Here is a 15875-nt window from a genome sequence, read left to right on the forward strand (position 1 = left end):
TGAGTAGGAAGCCCTGGAGCGCCCGAAGGCTCCGAGAAGAAAAGCTTTCGGCTCGGAAACGCTGCTCCAGCGAAGCCCGATTTTTTAATAAAAACCCGTTGTAAGTGAGCTACGCGTACACTATTTCTACTATAGCTTTTATTTAAATATAGTAATGTTATTAGGACCTTATAATAATTATTTGGGCTATTATTATGTGTTATATAAGTGTCGTTATAATTTCTTTTTAACCACTCGCGGTATGGGGAATCTGGTTTAAAGGGCCGCATAGGGTTGTTGGATTTCAGAAGTGCTATATGCCAAAATGGTCCTGCCCTCCGGTGTTTTATGTATGGTCCCTGTCTATACATAGTGGGTGAAGAGTATTGTTTAATGCTTATATAATAGTAATAATAGCTAGACTATTAATTAGTCTCGTTGAATATTAGACTAAACCCTAGTGGCAATGATACTAGGTTTCGTCGAAGGAAAATATTTTAAAGTAAACGAAGTGTCGTCCGAATACCGAGTCACCACCTTATCAGGTGAGTGCATAGTTACTTTCAGCTTACACATAGATATGAAGTATTTTATATAAATTATGTGCTATGTGTGCATATTATCTGTATACTTGTTATCTATGTTGGATGAATGATTTTATACATGCTTTAAATGATTTAAATTGTATATGTATTTTATATCTTCAAATATATTGGGTAAAACATGGGTAGATGAACAAGGATGGATGAAAGGGGATATAAGTAAACATTGGCGACTATGAGACTTAGTGCCTAGACCCTGTCGACTATGAGACTTAGTGCCTAAACCCTGGCGACTATGCGACGTAGTGTCTGTTGTATAAGCCCTGACGACTATGTGACGTAGTGTCTGTTGTATAAACCCTGGCGACTATGAGACTTAGTGCCTAAACCCTGGCGATTATGAAACGTAGTGCCTGTTGTATAAGCCCTGACGACTATGCAATGTAGTGCCTGTTGTATAATCCCTGGCGACTATGAGACTTAGTGCCTAAACCCTGGTGACTATGCGACGTAGTGTCTATTGTATAAACCCTGGCGATGTAATTTTGTGAAAATCAATTAGCATTAGGTTTTAAGAGTCACCAAATCTAAAGAGTAATCTATTGCTTTCATTACCACTATGGAGAAAATATTGTCTTAGTCTAAATGAAATGTAAACAAACATTTTTTTTTCTTGTTAAATTGAAGTCCCATTACTTAGCCAATAATTTAACCAACAAAAATAACATTCACATATAAATATTTATGACTAGAGACATATAGACATGAAGGAAGTTTTCATAGAAAATATAATCATAGATATTCAACACAAGTTCGTATATGGAGTTCTTCAAAATAACCAAATCATTCAAGCAATTACATCCAAGTCAACCAATAGAAGTTTATCCAGAAGTTTATCCTAGCATGGCTAAACTCAAGAAACTAAAATAAAAACAAATTGTACCAAACATGTAGCAAGATTTAACAGTGAAAAGATGGCGTTCTTCAAAATGTTGTTGTTGTTTCTTCAACCTCAAAACTCCAGAGAAAGTGTGAAAAAATTAGATCTAAAATTGTATAAAAAGTCAACCACCAACCATCCCAAAACAGAGGCAAAAGCACAAAACCTTGTTTCTTCACTGCACGTTGCACGCGGACGGTCGGCGAGTATATGTGGTCTGCATATAAGTGTTGAATCGGTCAATTTTGTCCATCTTTAGGTGGGTCTCTTTCTCCAATGCTTCAAATCTTTGTCCAACCCAATTGTAAGGTTCTTGATAGCCCAAATATACATTGTAAACTCCTCCAAGATGGTCCATTACTCTTTTGATCGTTTATAGCTTAAATTCTATTCGCATCATCATCATTCTTTAACCAATATTAAGTCCAACTTGCCCCAGCATCATGTTAACAATAAGCCCAATTGCACCACTTTTAGCCCATAAGTAAACCACAAGCTTCCAAAGGTCATGTATTCCCTCCATGCCTCTATGTTGAATAGTCTTTAATAAATCTTGCAATTAGGCTCAAAATAATAGAAAATACCTGATAAAGATGAAAAATAACAAAAAGAGAAAATATGCATGAATATTAAGTAAAATGAGATGGAATGTACTAAAATAAACTAGGAAAAAAGTAATAAAATGAAGCTATCATTATTTATCCTAAATAATATTGTAAAAGAGATTTATTTACATGACTGATTGTTTATACTATAAGGCAAAAATGGGGTGTTACAGATTGAATGTCCAATGACTATTACCATCCACCACACTTTCTTGAAACGGTGAATCAATGATATATAAATAACCAAAAAATAACCAATAGCAAGAATCTATCAAATGAGTAAAAAATTAACATGATAGAGGCATATTTACATCAAGGAATACCGTCCACTACATCACAACTTCGCAGGGAGACCTAAAAACAAAAGAAAGCAAAGTGAAGGTGAAAGGAATCTTAGTCAAAGTTAGAAAGGGAGTCAAAATCAAAGTAAAAAACTTACTAGCAAATTTGTGTGTGTGACATGTGGTAAGTGAAAGCACAAGGTTCATAATTCAAGAAAATGCAATGGCCATGGAGGTAATGCATGCGGCAATCAACCAAGAATTTAGGTAGTGGTGGTATTGGTTAAGGGTAGTGGTTTTTGTAGTATGGTTGTCATGGATATCTTTTGAAAACTATGGTTGTTTATATGTTTTGTCTTTGGTTATTTAGGTGTACTTATGAAAATACTATTTTAACTATGGATGAACTTTTGTTTTGTGTATGGTCTACTTATGAACATGTTGAATGTAATTATCATATTGGTCATGAAAAGGTTTAATGGTAGTGCCCTTTTGGTTATCTCTTTTGTTTATGTGCTGAAAATAATGTCTATTTCCTTACAATCTTAACCACCGAACAAGTATGGGTACTACTTACATAATCCGGTTAGTGCAAGAATGTTGGGGGACAAAAGTTTAAATTCTAGGAACTTGATGGATTAGTTTTGGAGTTCAAGTGTAGTGTGTCGTACTTAAAGTTGGAGGTACAACAGGAAACTGCACATAAGAGTTTGGAAGCTACTAATTTGAAGAGCTGATGACTATTTGTCACTATATACATATTTGTCTCACATTGGGTTCAAATACGTTCCATGTTTAGGCTATACACTATATATAGAGTTGTTTGTATCGAATGAAAATACATCACATCAATTTTGTATGTAGTTCATTCACAAATTACTCTATCGTCTTGTTCACCAAATCTTTAAGGTTTGTTAGGGTTAACTTTTAGTTAGTTCATTAACCTTGATTATCTGATATTGTTCTTGCTTAATTTCTTCTTTAGAGTAGTTATATGGGTGAGAGGGAGTGTGTAGTGAGTTGTGGGTTGTAAGTTTGATGAAAACCAACTAGGTCTTAATACCAATAAAAAATAAGATCTATTGATGTTGGAATCATTTGAGTTTCTTCACATAGTGAGTGTATATACTTATGTCATATTTGATGAAACGCAGTTTATATCATTTACAAAACATATGCTATTGTCAGTTTTAGTGTTACTTGATGTACAATCAAATCTATGTATGAGTACGTCAGTAACTTACTAATACACAACAACTTAAAGAAACAGTATGAGACAATGGTTGACATTAAAATATGTTACCAAATCATTACACCTTTCAAATCATTTTACAAAAATCAAACCCTAATTCAACAACAAAAAACATAATTTAGGGTTTTTTTTCAAAAAAACTAAACCCTAACATCCATTTCCTAATTCTAAAAGAACATAAAAACTAGGAACAACACTCAGGTTGTAACCAAATACAACTTCAATTTTATTGCTTCATCTCACAATTCCCCAAAGACACCTCATGCATGTTGATTGTTCTCATCAACTCAAGTATTATATCAGTTTATCTTTAACATATTATTGGATTGATACGACCAATAAACCCGCATTTAGAATCCTACAAAATTTCAGTAGAAGGATTAATCTACAATCGAAGTAAAACCCATAATATATTTTGAAATTAATAACATGTTTAGGGCATGTGGGCGACCACAGTTGAGAGATGTCCAGGACGTTCCCACAACAGCCATGTTTCCATAAAAACAGAGCAGCATTGTTGAAAGCCATGGGTTTTGGTCTGGTATGCATGAAGATGAAAGATAAGAAAGACACGTTGAAGGAGTTTAAAAGGAAAAAAAAAAAAAAAAAAAAAAGAATAAAAAAAAGGGACCAGGATTGAAACTACAAAAATGCGCTGACATTGAGCATGCGTGTTTTACTTAACGATTCTCCATAGACAGAAGTTAAAAGGAGGGACCATATCCACAAAAAATTTCAGCTTTTGGACCATTGGGGCAAGTTGAAAAGATTTTGGACCCACCTACAGCGTTTTGCAAACCACATGGACCAAATTTGCAGTTTATCCTGATAAAAACCAAAAATACTAAACTCAAAGCCCAAAATGAAGGCATTGAACTCAAACTCGACTATTGGAAATTGAGGGGTTAAAGCTTCTAATATGTTAGGATGAGTGCTTTACATGCCAACGTTTAGCAAACATACCTTAGGTTTTGATGTTGCCATTTCCAAGTATCCATTGCAAGGTTACAACTCCTTTTATCTTGTTATATCCTGGAAGAATGATCAGGAACTTTGATGTTAAGATATTTGGTTGTGTATGTCTTTCATTCATGTGGTAAGAGAAAGGTTTTAGGGACAGAAAGCATACCTCCCATGCATGACCAAGTATTTCGGACTACTTCTGGGATAAAGCTCTAAAGCCGAAGTTCTTTCCTGATGTAAAGAAATAAAAAGTATAAATTTTATGGGTGTTAATTGTTATGTAAAGAGACAAGTATATTCCCTTGAAAAATTAAGATCTGATATTAGTAAACAGTGAGTTTGGTTGTGTGATTTCACTTGTTCTTGCCACACAAATACTAGATAAAAAGTTTGCAATTTCACCCGTTTAAAAAAAATTTAAAAAGAATGTAACAGAAAAGAATGATATCTACCATTAAAGCGGACGTCGTCTGTATCCATTTCGATATAAGGCAGCATTAATCGCCTTTTGCTTAGAATGTATTCTCCTGTTTTTACCTGAAATGGAGTGAGATCTCCACCAATGATGTGATTCCATGATTTGTAATAACTCAATGCATCCTCTTCTTCACTATCATCATACACAAGACTCACCCCACACTCCTTTGTAACTTGCTTACCAACATGAAATGGGTTGTCCCTCACAGTAATAGTAATGTGATCACCACCTTCCATTTCATTCCACCCAAACATCCAATGGCTTAACAAAGTAAAACACTTTCTAGCAACACTAACTCTTCCAATGTAATGTTCGTATATCCAGGTCTGGCTCTTTGTTTTATTTCTAATCATAATCATTGGCAAATAAAGGAACTTTTCATCTACAAATTCATGCCTCTCATTGAGAAATCGAGATGCCAGAACATAGCAGAAATTAAATCCCCTTAGCTTGTTAGGAGATGAAGGGATGAAAAATGATACTGATGGCCCCATGCTTATATCTGTAATCCAATTTGGCATCTCTTCGCCTCCAAAAATTGTGCTGAATATTCCAAATTCATAATACATCTGCCAAATACAACCACTGTAATTAATCACCATAAATTATATATTCACACAAAGACATATAGTTAGCTACAGCAAACCTGGATTTCAGATTCTTCATATCCTCTATCACGTGTAGAAGTTGCCACACGTCTTTCATTGAGGAACTCTAGATTAGTCCAGCTCAAACTACTTATTACCTTTTCCTCAACTCCTGCCATTGGTTGGATTTTGATCATCCCTTCAATTTCAAACGATGAAGTTGCAAACATCTTCCACTCTATTAAAAACTTGAGTGCGGACATTTTTGGATCAAATAGTACTTTTTGTAGCAAAGGCTTATAATCAGAAAAGAGGATCAACTCTTTTAGTGTATGTGGAGGATGCTCGATTGATGTCAGCGAATTACAGTTTTGCATGCTAAGTATCTGAAGCCTAGGAAGGTTTCTCACACAATTGGGCAGGGAAACTATAGGATTTTCATCTAGATATAATTCCTCTAACATGGATAGGCAACTAAAGTCCATGGGAAAGGATTCGGTGGACAAATTGTTATTTTCAAGTGACAAGCTTACTAAAGATCTAGGTAAAGAAACTGCAAAGAACTTCAAGTCCCTTGGTATAGCCTCAAGAACAGAAGAGGAAGAGGTTAATGTGCTTATGTCAATGTTGTTAGTCTTGAGCTTTTCCATTGAATACATGTCTCTAGTATCTATTTGGGGTTCGCCAAGATTACATCCCTTTAGCAATAGTGTTTTAACTTTCTTTAACATTCCTAAGCTTCTTGGAAGTTTTTCAAGCTTGATGCAATAGCTCAGATCAATGAGGATTAGTTCAAAACATTGCTCAATTGAGTCAGAAACCTCAAGTAAATTAGAGCAATTTCTAACTATTAACCTCTCAAGTGCATAGAGTTCGTCAAAGGCACTCAGACTACGAAGTTGTTCACAGAAACTTAAATTTAGAATCTTCAATGATCCAAGCAACCTTTTATTTTTTGAGCATGATCCAATCAATTGCTGAAATGGAAATAAGGTAGAATTGTAATGAATTTATTCAACTTGAAATTGGATGAAAAAAAATGAAGATAAATTACCTTTTGACTACTATCATGTTGATGTGAATTACTATAACAAATGCCAAATGATTCAATATTGCTATAAGACAAGTCAAGAGCAACGAGATTCTCCATTGGTAAGTCTAAAGGTATAGTCTTTAAAGGGAATCCATGCATACACAACCATCTTAGTTCTTCTGGAAAGTTCTCATAAGACCCAATAAGTCGTACATAATTGAGTTGTAGTAGCATTAGATTATCCATGTCACTCAATGCATTTGTTTTCACCTCCATTGATACACGCAACTTTTCTTTCTCAAGCATTTGCATGTCAAGGGCAAGGCCTAGAAGATTTCCTTTACCCTAAGAATCACAAAATATTTTTAAAATAGTTACATAAACGATACAAAGAACTCTAAATATGCATAATACTAAGGGCTACATGCTAGAAGTTGCAATTTACTTTCATTTATTTATGTAGTATAGTATCATACCTTCATTTCTTTATATTACATCCCTGAACTTTCAATTTTTTACTTGTGAAGACATAGCACATTGATAAATCTATCCGATTATAGCATCGAACACTCAACTTTTTCCTTATCAGGACATTATACATGTAGCAGTGAAATTTTCTTTGTATTCGGATGACATGACATTACTATATTTGGGTAGATTTTTTAAAAGTACAACGCTATAATAGGAACATATGAATCTATAATGTTATAATAAACAAAATCAAAAGAAATACAATGCCATTTCTTTACGTATGCATAGCCTCATACCTTTTTTTGTTTTAACACTTTGAATGACTCAGCGTGACACCATAATCGACTTCGCTTCCATGGCTTATCTGGTGATTCTTCATGTACTATGGACCTTCCCATCTTTTGAAGCAATTGATGCATCATCAATTCGTTATTCCATCCAATACTAAGAAGGCAGTTATCAATGAGATTCGTGATCCCAGATCTAGTGTCTATATCACATGCTTTTAATATTGTTTCAGCAACATCTCTATCTATTCCAACAAAAAAACATGCAATATGCTTGAACAATTCTTTATCATTTTCTAATGGCAAAGAGTCAAAGCTCATTCTCAAGACATTATTTATAGGGGAACCAGTTTCTTTGTTTAGCCGTTTTATTCGATCTTCCCAGTAAGCTAGATCCCGATTATGTAGAGACTTGCCCAAAATTTCAAGAGCCAATGGGTGTCCTTCACAATACATCACAAAGTTTTCTGACACCTCTTCATACCCTTCATTGGGATTGTTGGACATGAACGCATGAAAACACAAAAGTTTTTGTGAATCAATCTGAGATAAGCCTTTAAGCACGTGCTTTTTATGTTTGAGTTTAAGGTTCGTTTTGAATAGTGCACAACTCTCTGTCAACCATGCATCCTTTGTTGTTACTATAACTATGCTTCCTGGATGAAAACCTTTGCTTCCAAGTAATGCATCCAACTGAGTGAGACTATCAACATCATCAAGAACTAGAAGCACCTTTTTACGAGCTACTAAATTCTCTATCTTTGAGGTGTATGTAGAAACATCATGAACTTGAATTGATGTTGTTTTTGAAATGTTATCATAGAGTTGTTTTTGTAAATCAAGCAACCCACTAAATTTTTCATCACATCTCCTACTAATATCCCCAATATAGCTACTTGTGTGGAATTCACGACAATGTAACCCATACACATATTTGGCTAAAGATGTCTTCCCAATTCCGCCCATACCCAAAATAGTGAGTATATTTACTGTATGTGAGGATGCATCTTTCAACCATGAAGTGATGAATTTAACTGAAGACTCCATCCCAATAAGTAGTGGTAGAGGACTCTTTAAGGGTACACGTAATCTATGATAAACATCCTTAACAATTTCTTCAATAACCTCCGGCTCTATCCTGAAAAAAATTGATTTTAATAAGTACAAAACACAATCCACAAAACTTACAAACCAAATTGAGAAATTAAATTGAAGGAGTATGGAAATATGAACAAAAGTGTTTACCTGCCATTTACGTCCTTCCCTTTTATGTCAGCAACTTCTGTAAGCGCTTTCTTCCATCGGTCCATCTTTTGAGCCCATTTACTTCTTTTATTTGCATTTGTCTCCAACTCCATTGTCTGTCTATGCTTAGCCATTGCATCTCCGAAACTACTTTGTTGCTTCCTGACATCGGTGGGCTCAACATGATAAAAAATAGGGATTACAACATGATTGAATTTCATACGTTGCTCAAGGATCAGCACCAATTCATCAAGACACCATGTGGAAGAAGCATAATTCTTAGATAACACGATAACAGAAGCCCTAGATGCTTTGATCGCACTCTCCAATTCCGGTTTCAGATCTTCCCCGGTTTCAATCTCTTCACCATCCAAGAAGGTAGTTATATTGGCATCCATAAGGGCTTTACGAAGGTATGCAGTAAAATTATTACGAGTGTCAAGGCCTCTAAAACTTAAGAATACGTCATATATATGACCATGAGTTGATGAAGAAGATGAAGATCCTTCAAAAAGTTCAGAGAGAACAACCATTATGAGTTAGTCCTTGTGTCTCTCAGAAAATAAGTATTGCTTTGTGAAGCTTTCCAGTTTCCTCACTTGTAGCTCAATCACTAGATATACCACGCATAATTTCTGTGCATAAAATCCAAATTATTAATACTTTATGCAACTTAAGTTAAACAATTTATTGAATATATATCTATCACAATGACTAGCATCACATTCTGATGGAGTTGTTCAAAAAAAAAAAAATTTGTAACAAAAAGTCGCTCCATTTCTAAGATTTGGATTTCAAACTCTATACTATTATGAAACTTTGGAGATAATGCCCCTAGGAACAAGGTTTTGAGTTAACCAGATGTTACATGTAATTAAAACATCCACATGAAAGAGCTACCAAAATGATGAACCCAAGCTCACCAACATTTAGGTATTGAAACTACAAAGAAATCCCTGATGAACTTTTTAGCTCAAAACAAAAACCTAATCTAGCTTATTTTGCACATAAAGTGAGAATTACTTGATTGATTTAGGATCTAGACTTGTGCATATAAAAATTCTAATTTTGATTCAAGGACTACAACACCCCAGAGTACTTCAGCAATTTTAGCACAGATAGAGCATCACCAGGCAATTAATAATTCTTACAATCGAATATTAAATCCTGTTAAGAATCAGTGTTTAGCTTACTTTTCAGGATATCGAATCATATGTGAAAATTTCTGTTTACGAATTGGAAAATATAAAGGAAGTAAGGAGTAATTTTCGAGGACTGAAAATTTTCCACTGTGCAGAAAGATTTGTTCGTCATTCTGGACTTTACCCAAGAATATGATTACTGAATCTCATCTTAATTGAATCATAATACTAAACAAAAGTAACTGAGATAAACGAAATTTCAATCGCCTAATTATGAACAAACAAACGAATCGATGAATATGATGTGGTTTTTGATTAATAAGATGAAATTGTCAAACAACAAGTGAAACTAAATTGTAAAAATATGCTTTCGTAGTTACCTGCGTACAAGACGACAGAAAGACCTGAAGGCTGAAGCTTCGAGGATAGAGAAGGAACGGTGGTTAGACGACGAGGAGAAAGTCAACGAAGAAGGAAGGGCAATCATAATATATTTTTATTTTTATCTTTTAAAAAGCGATATGTTAAAACCTTTCTTTGGTTCGACACAAAAACTAAAACTTTTTTTAGACAAGTCATGATAAGTGTTGAGTGTAGGGGAATTCTAAAGACACCATGGTTGAAAACCATTTACAATGGTCAAAACCACCGGCAATCAAATCAAATAAAAAAAATATAAAAAATGCAATAGTCATCCATCCTAACGTCAACTTTCTATTCATTTTGACACAATTAAATATATTTTTATTTTATTTTTGATTTAGATTAAATAACTTTTATATCAATGTTTATAATTGCAATTTTAGTTTTAATAATTATTACATTTATTTTCCTCTCTATTTATTTATATCATAATCTTAAAAAAAAAATATTATGTATGGTATTTTCTGTCATTTTGCTATGTATTTATGTCATGGTCTTATTATTTGCATGATATTTTCATGATTTTTAAAATTACACTATTTTAACTGTTTATATTATTATTATGATTCGAAACTTCAAACAAATACTTTCAAGTATTTTAAATTTTTGATAGAAAAACTTCATATTCGTTTACTAACTTAGATAAGAATGTGTTTGTCTTTAGCAGTATAGTTATATGACATCGCTCAATAAGGTTGGATATTCATGTTCCGTTTTGGATATATCTGGAAAAGATAAGTAGATTAGGATTGTATTTTTATGTTTTCCCTTTAAAAAAAACCCTAAATAAAAACTTGAAAAAACATTATAAATGGTCCCTATGGTTTCCTCAGATCTGAAGTTTGATCCATGTGCTTTCAAAACATCATAGATGGTCGTGGTCCCTTTGCTTTCAAAATGTAACACCCGGGAATTTGGGGTATATTTATCTAGCACTTCTTCTCCTTCTAGTTGTCAAGTTTTGCCTTAAATGAAATTGTGGAAGACGAGTACGCTGGGCGTATTGATGTTTGTAAAGTATGGATGAAATTCATTTGGAATTTCACTCATAAGTGAATTTAGTAAAATGTTGAAGGTTGTTGAAATGAAAATGTACTGTGCATCTTTGGTTCCTGATTTAAATCAAACTGATTAGACCCATTATAATCTGACATAGACGTCGCAAAACTATGTCTACGAGGATATTAAGTCGTTGGATCTTGAGTAGGAGGAACAGTAGGTCTTGTTTGTGTAGTCAACCGCGGACGTCCACTGGGTGATGAAGATAAATGGAAAGGGTGGGGAGTGTTCTTATGGACAAACCCTTTGAAATTATTTCCCTTAATTTTTCAGTGTTTTTAGAAAGTTATAAATTTAACCGTTAAAATTTTAAGTTTACATGTAGGAAAACTATCAGATAAATCTCAAATTTTTAATTATTAATATTTAATTATTAATATTTTATTGAATAATCATTTTCTGTTAAAAGAAAGTTATAACTTTATCCCTTGAGTGTAGTGTTGAAAATTTTTAATTATTAATATTTTATTGAATAAAATAATTGTGCATTTATTATTTTGTTCAGATTAATGGAAACTTTTTATGTTTTAAACAAAATTGTAAAATTGGTTCGGTGGTTTGTTAAAAACTATTAGGGAGTGTATATGGGCCGGTTTGGTTTAGTTATTGGTCAAAACCGAACCATAGTCATTATGATTGGTTAATGCATTTTGGTAGCCATTTGGTATGGTTAATATTCGTTATGGTTAATGGTTTTTGTCGGTTAACGGTTTTGCTTAATGGTAAATATTGGTTAACCATAATGTTCAAATTAATATAAATGGAGAAAGCATATTAGCATTAAAAATGAAAAGAGAATAAAAAAAGTCATCGATGCCAATGTTTATAATCTACCTTATAGTAATAGAAAAAATGTATACATTTGATACTCAGGGTGATATAACACATAGTCACATTTAAAATAAAAAACATTTAATAAAATAATTTCATATATTGATAATTAATATTAACATTAAAATAAAGTCAAATATTCATACATGTTCAATGCGATTAAATAAAAAACCATAAAATAAAATAGTCAAACATTCATATTATGCGCTATCTAGATTAAAAAAAAAAATGTGTGAATCACTCGTATACATTCAATGTGATTGAGTCAAAAACAGTAAATAAAAAAAACAAATAATTTAAAAAAATACATTCTTAATACATCACAAAGTCAAAAAATAACCAAAAACTTAACTTACTTAGAATTCTTGATTATAAAGTCAAAAAATTCTTCAAATACGTCTATAAAGTCAAAACAATATTTGATGATTTGATTGCTCGTTCGTCTCCTAATAAGTGAGGATTAATGAATTATATTTTGAAAGTTTAATAGGTCTTAAATAAGTTTGATTATATTATTTTATATATAATCTATAATTTTTATATATTAAAATATAAAGTTAGCGGTTCGGTTAATAATGGTTTACTTAACCTATAAAACCATAACCGAACCATTAGTTATTTGTTAACAAAAATCAGAAACCGAACCAACGTTTTTAAAATGGTTTGGTTATTATGGTTTGATTATATTGGTTAATTTGGTTTTGGTTCGATTTTTCGATTATTATTCTTACCCCTAAAAACTATGAATACAGTTTAAAAAGTTTCGGACTCGTATTGAATTTCTAAAAACAACAAATTTTCATGATTTTGCTCATAAAAAAATTAAAATGTCTATTTTAACCTTATACTTATTTTATTTTTTTTTATTTTTACGTTAATACTTTTATATATATATATATATATATATATATATATATATATATATATATATATATATATATATATATATATATATATATATATATATATATATATATATAAATAAAAAAAAATAAAAAAAATAAAAAACAAATCACCCAACCATAACAACCCCACTGTTCTTCCTTTTGACTTTCTTTCTGTCTTCCTCTCTCTCTCACATACAATTAATATTTGCAGTTCAACCTCTCTCTCTCACATACAATTAATATTTGCAGTTCAAGAACAATTTTAGAAATTTTCACAAACATAATAAAAAATACTCAAACACATTAAGTTGGAAGTTAACAAAGATTTGAAGGATTAATTTCATTATTTCAACAAAACCAACTTCAACGACAAACATTAAAATAATGATATTATTTCAATATTCTAGGGTTTATATATTTGGGCTTATATGTGCAAAAAATGGGCCAATTTCATATACCATTATAACGAGTTTGCAAATAATATAAGCGAAATCACATGTTTATCACATGCGATTTTGATCGCTATATTTGAAATTCTCTTAACTTTTGGCTATAAAGTGCATAGTGTTTAACTTTCGGGCTATATTATATATTTTAAATAACAAACATTAAAATGATTATAAGTTTGAGGATTAGTGTCATTCTTTCAACAAGACCAACTTCAATGCAAACATTAAAATGATGATGTTATTTCAAAATTTTAGGGTTTATATATTCTGGGCTCATGTGCCGTAAACTGGTAAATTTCATATGCCATTGAAATGAGTTCGCCACTCATAAAAGCGTAATCATAGTTAAGCTTAATCACCTGCGATTTTGTTGGTTAAAATTGAAATTCTCTTAATTTTTTGCTATAATACCCGATTGGAAAAAGATTATAGGAATGTAACTAAGTTTCAAATTTGTTCAAAAAAATGTTATTAGTTTGGCCAATAAAAAAAATATTAGTTAAATAACGCTGATGTACATATAATAACATCTAAGTGTACATTTTTTTTGAATCACACCTTAAAGTATTAGTTAAATTGCTTTATTCGCACATTTAATCCTTAACTCACATCTATCCCAAACGATTTCTATCGGCTGAGAATGTAGACCATTCATCAAGAATGTAGACTAGCCTGTTGGTCCCAAACAATTGATTCAATCAAGTAACAATGAACAATATGAAGACCAATAGCGAATACATTAAACTAAACTTTATTGATTATGAATAGATTCGTAAAAACTCAAGAGATAATCAGAGAACATACATTTATTACGAACACAATCTTGATTGATACCCTTCATAAAGAGGGTTATCGAATATATAAAGAAATACCTAATGACCTGGCTTAACGTACAAAATAGCTAAAAAAAAAAAAACCACTTACAAAAAGGAAGTCTTTTGTTATATGGAAACTCTTATCTTCAAATCAAAGTTATCATAATAAGGAAGATATCTTTCTAGCTCTTGAGATTATTCATTTCCAAATCTTCATTAGGTTTTGTAACATCTCGAAATCTAGAAGGTCAGTTATGGAAATAAATTCAATTTTTAGGGGCCAACTCGTCGAGTTTGTGGCATAAAATCGACGTGTTGAAAGCTTTTAGGACACATGTTTTTAAGGATCAACTCGTCGAGTTGGTGTAGGAAACTCGACGATTTGCGTGCTATTTAGGAAACCCTAATTTTGGGGTTTTGCACCCTATTTAAACACCTTAAGTTCCAGGTGTTGGCCTCATTTTCAACCTCCTTAGCCCCTAACCCTAATCTCGAAACCCTAAAGCCTTTTTGAGTGTTGTTAGCCCTTTGTGAGTGTGTTTTAGTGTGTTTGAAGCTCTTGGAAGAAGGAGAAGCTTGGTGTAAGGTGGTGATTCAAGTAGAAGCCTTCAGATCTTGATTATTTGCATCATTTCCAACATATTGTGGGTATAAAGTTCTATCCTTGCTTAATATATTACTAGATTTATTTGGGTTAATTTTTTATGCGTTTAGCCATGTTGGGTGATTGGTAGGGTTGAAGGACATCCCAAGTGCTATTCTTCCATATCTATAGTCCTCTTAAGCTCTTTTGGCATAAAGGTGCCAACTTTATGGTCCTAAGGGCTTCATGTATTCATTAAGTCCTTCTTTTGGTATGTTTTAAGCTTTGGAGCTTCTTCTAACCATGAATAAGTGTAAAGTTGGAAACTTTACATGGTCATCTAGCCTCATGGTCAGATCTGTATCGAGAAGTTGTGCCCTTGCAGATTAAGTGCTTAATTATTAAGTCCTTACCCTTTTAAGTTTAGGGTTTGGGTTTTGAACCCATTTTGGTGGTTCTTATGGGTAAAGTTGGAAGTTATACCCTTCTTAAGTCCATTTCAGTTAAGATATGAGTGAGGGAAGTTGTTAGTTTTGATTATATCGGTTTAATGGATTAAGTTGTGTAGTCTCGGGTGAACTCGACGAGTTGGATGGTCAACTCGGCTAGTTGTTTTGGTTTTTCCTGATTCTGAGTTGGTGTAGGTCAACTCAGATAGTTGATTAGACAACTCAGGCCGTTGACTTTTGACTTATGCCTTTAGTTAAGTTTGTCCTAAGGAGTGTTTGAAGCAATCTGAATTGGAAAATGTAGGCTTAGGATAAGGACCGTATGTGATTGGGCCCAATTTGGAAAATTGGGCCATTAGTGGGCTTTCATGGATTTTGTGGTTTTGGATCTTGTTGGATTTAGTGTTTGGGCCTTAATTATGAATCTTGTTGGGACAGGGGTAAAATACTCATTTTACCCCAAGTATGGCTTATGGATCATGGTTTTGAACCCAATTGCTTATTGGTTGATATTTTGGTATTGTTAGCTCGAGAAGTTGTCAAGGCAGCCGCTAAGGATTTCTTGTAGTGAGCT

The 15875-nt window shown here is 32.7% G+C and overlaps 1 protein-coding gene across 5 annotated transcripts; it reads right to left on the reverse strand.

Annotated features, from left to right (window-relative positions):
• Nucleotides 1–3619: 3619 nt before the first annotated feature.
• On the reverse strand, nucleotides 3620–10318 carry LOC145043143 (disease resistance protein RML1A-like). Of its 5 annotated transcripts, XM_078991722.1 has the most exons (11): nucleotides 10186–10318; nucleotides 8664–9298; nucleotides 7428–8556; nucleotides 6682–7005; nucleotides 5687–6604; nucleotides 5015–5609; nucleotides 4729–4793; nucleotides 4563–4631; nucleotides 4381–4424; nucleotides 4051–4137; nucleotides 3620–3957 (listed from the first exon to the last, which is right to left on the reverse strand). In XM_078991722.1, exons 2-7 carry the CDS (start codon nucleotides 9194–9196, stop codon nucleotides 4756–4758), a joined length of 3537 nt encoding a protein of 1178 aa, XP_078847848.1. In that variant the 5' UTR covers nucleotides 9197–9298; nucleotides 10186–10318; the 3' UTR covers nucleotides 3620–3957; nucleotides 4051–4137; nucleotides 4381–4424; nucleotides 4563–4631; nucleotides 4729–4755. The 5 variants fall into 5 exon arrangements, with proteins under 5 accessions (XP_078847848.1, XP_078847863.1, XP_078847856.1 ...); XM_078991737.1 differs by lacking the exon at nucleotides 4381–4424; XM_078991730.1 differs by lacking the exon at nucleotides 4051–4137.
• Between the last annotated feature and the right edge of the window lie 5557 nt (nucleotides 10319–15875).

Source organism: Lactuca saligna, chromosome 1 (genome assembly GCF_052625555.1).
Source record: "Lactuca saligna cultivar CGN05327 chromosome 1, ASM5262555v1, whole genome shotgun sequence".
Taxonomy (NCBI): Eukaryota; Viridiplantae; Streptophyta; class Magnoliopsida; order Asterales; family Asteraceae; genus Lactuca; species Lactuca saligna.

What these genes read in the sequence shown, in the direction of transcription:
- LOC145043143 (XM_078991709.1), bottom strand. Translation starts at nt 9,196, where the DNA reads ATGGTTGTTCTCTCTGAACTTTTTGAAGGATCTTCATCTTCTTCATCA. An exon ending in GGGAAGGACGTAAATGGCAG is followed by an intron (nt 8,557 to 8,663) that starts GTAAACACTTTT and finishes AATTTTTTTCAG; the next exon opens with GATAGAGCCGGAGGTTATTG. An exon ending in AGACGACGTCCGCTTTAATG is followed by an intron (nt 4,794 to 5,014) that starts GTAGATATCATT and finishes TCTTTACATCAG; the next exon opens with GAAAGAACTTCGGCTTTAGA.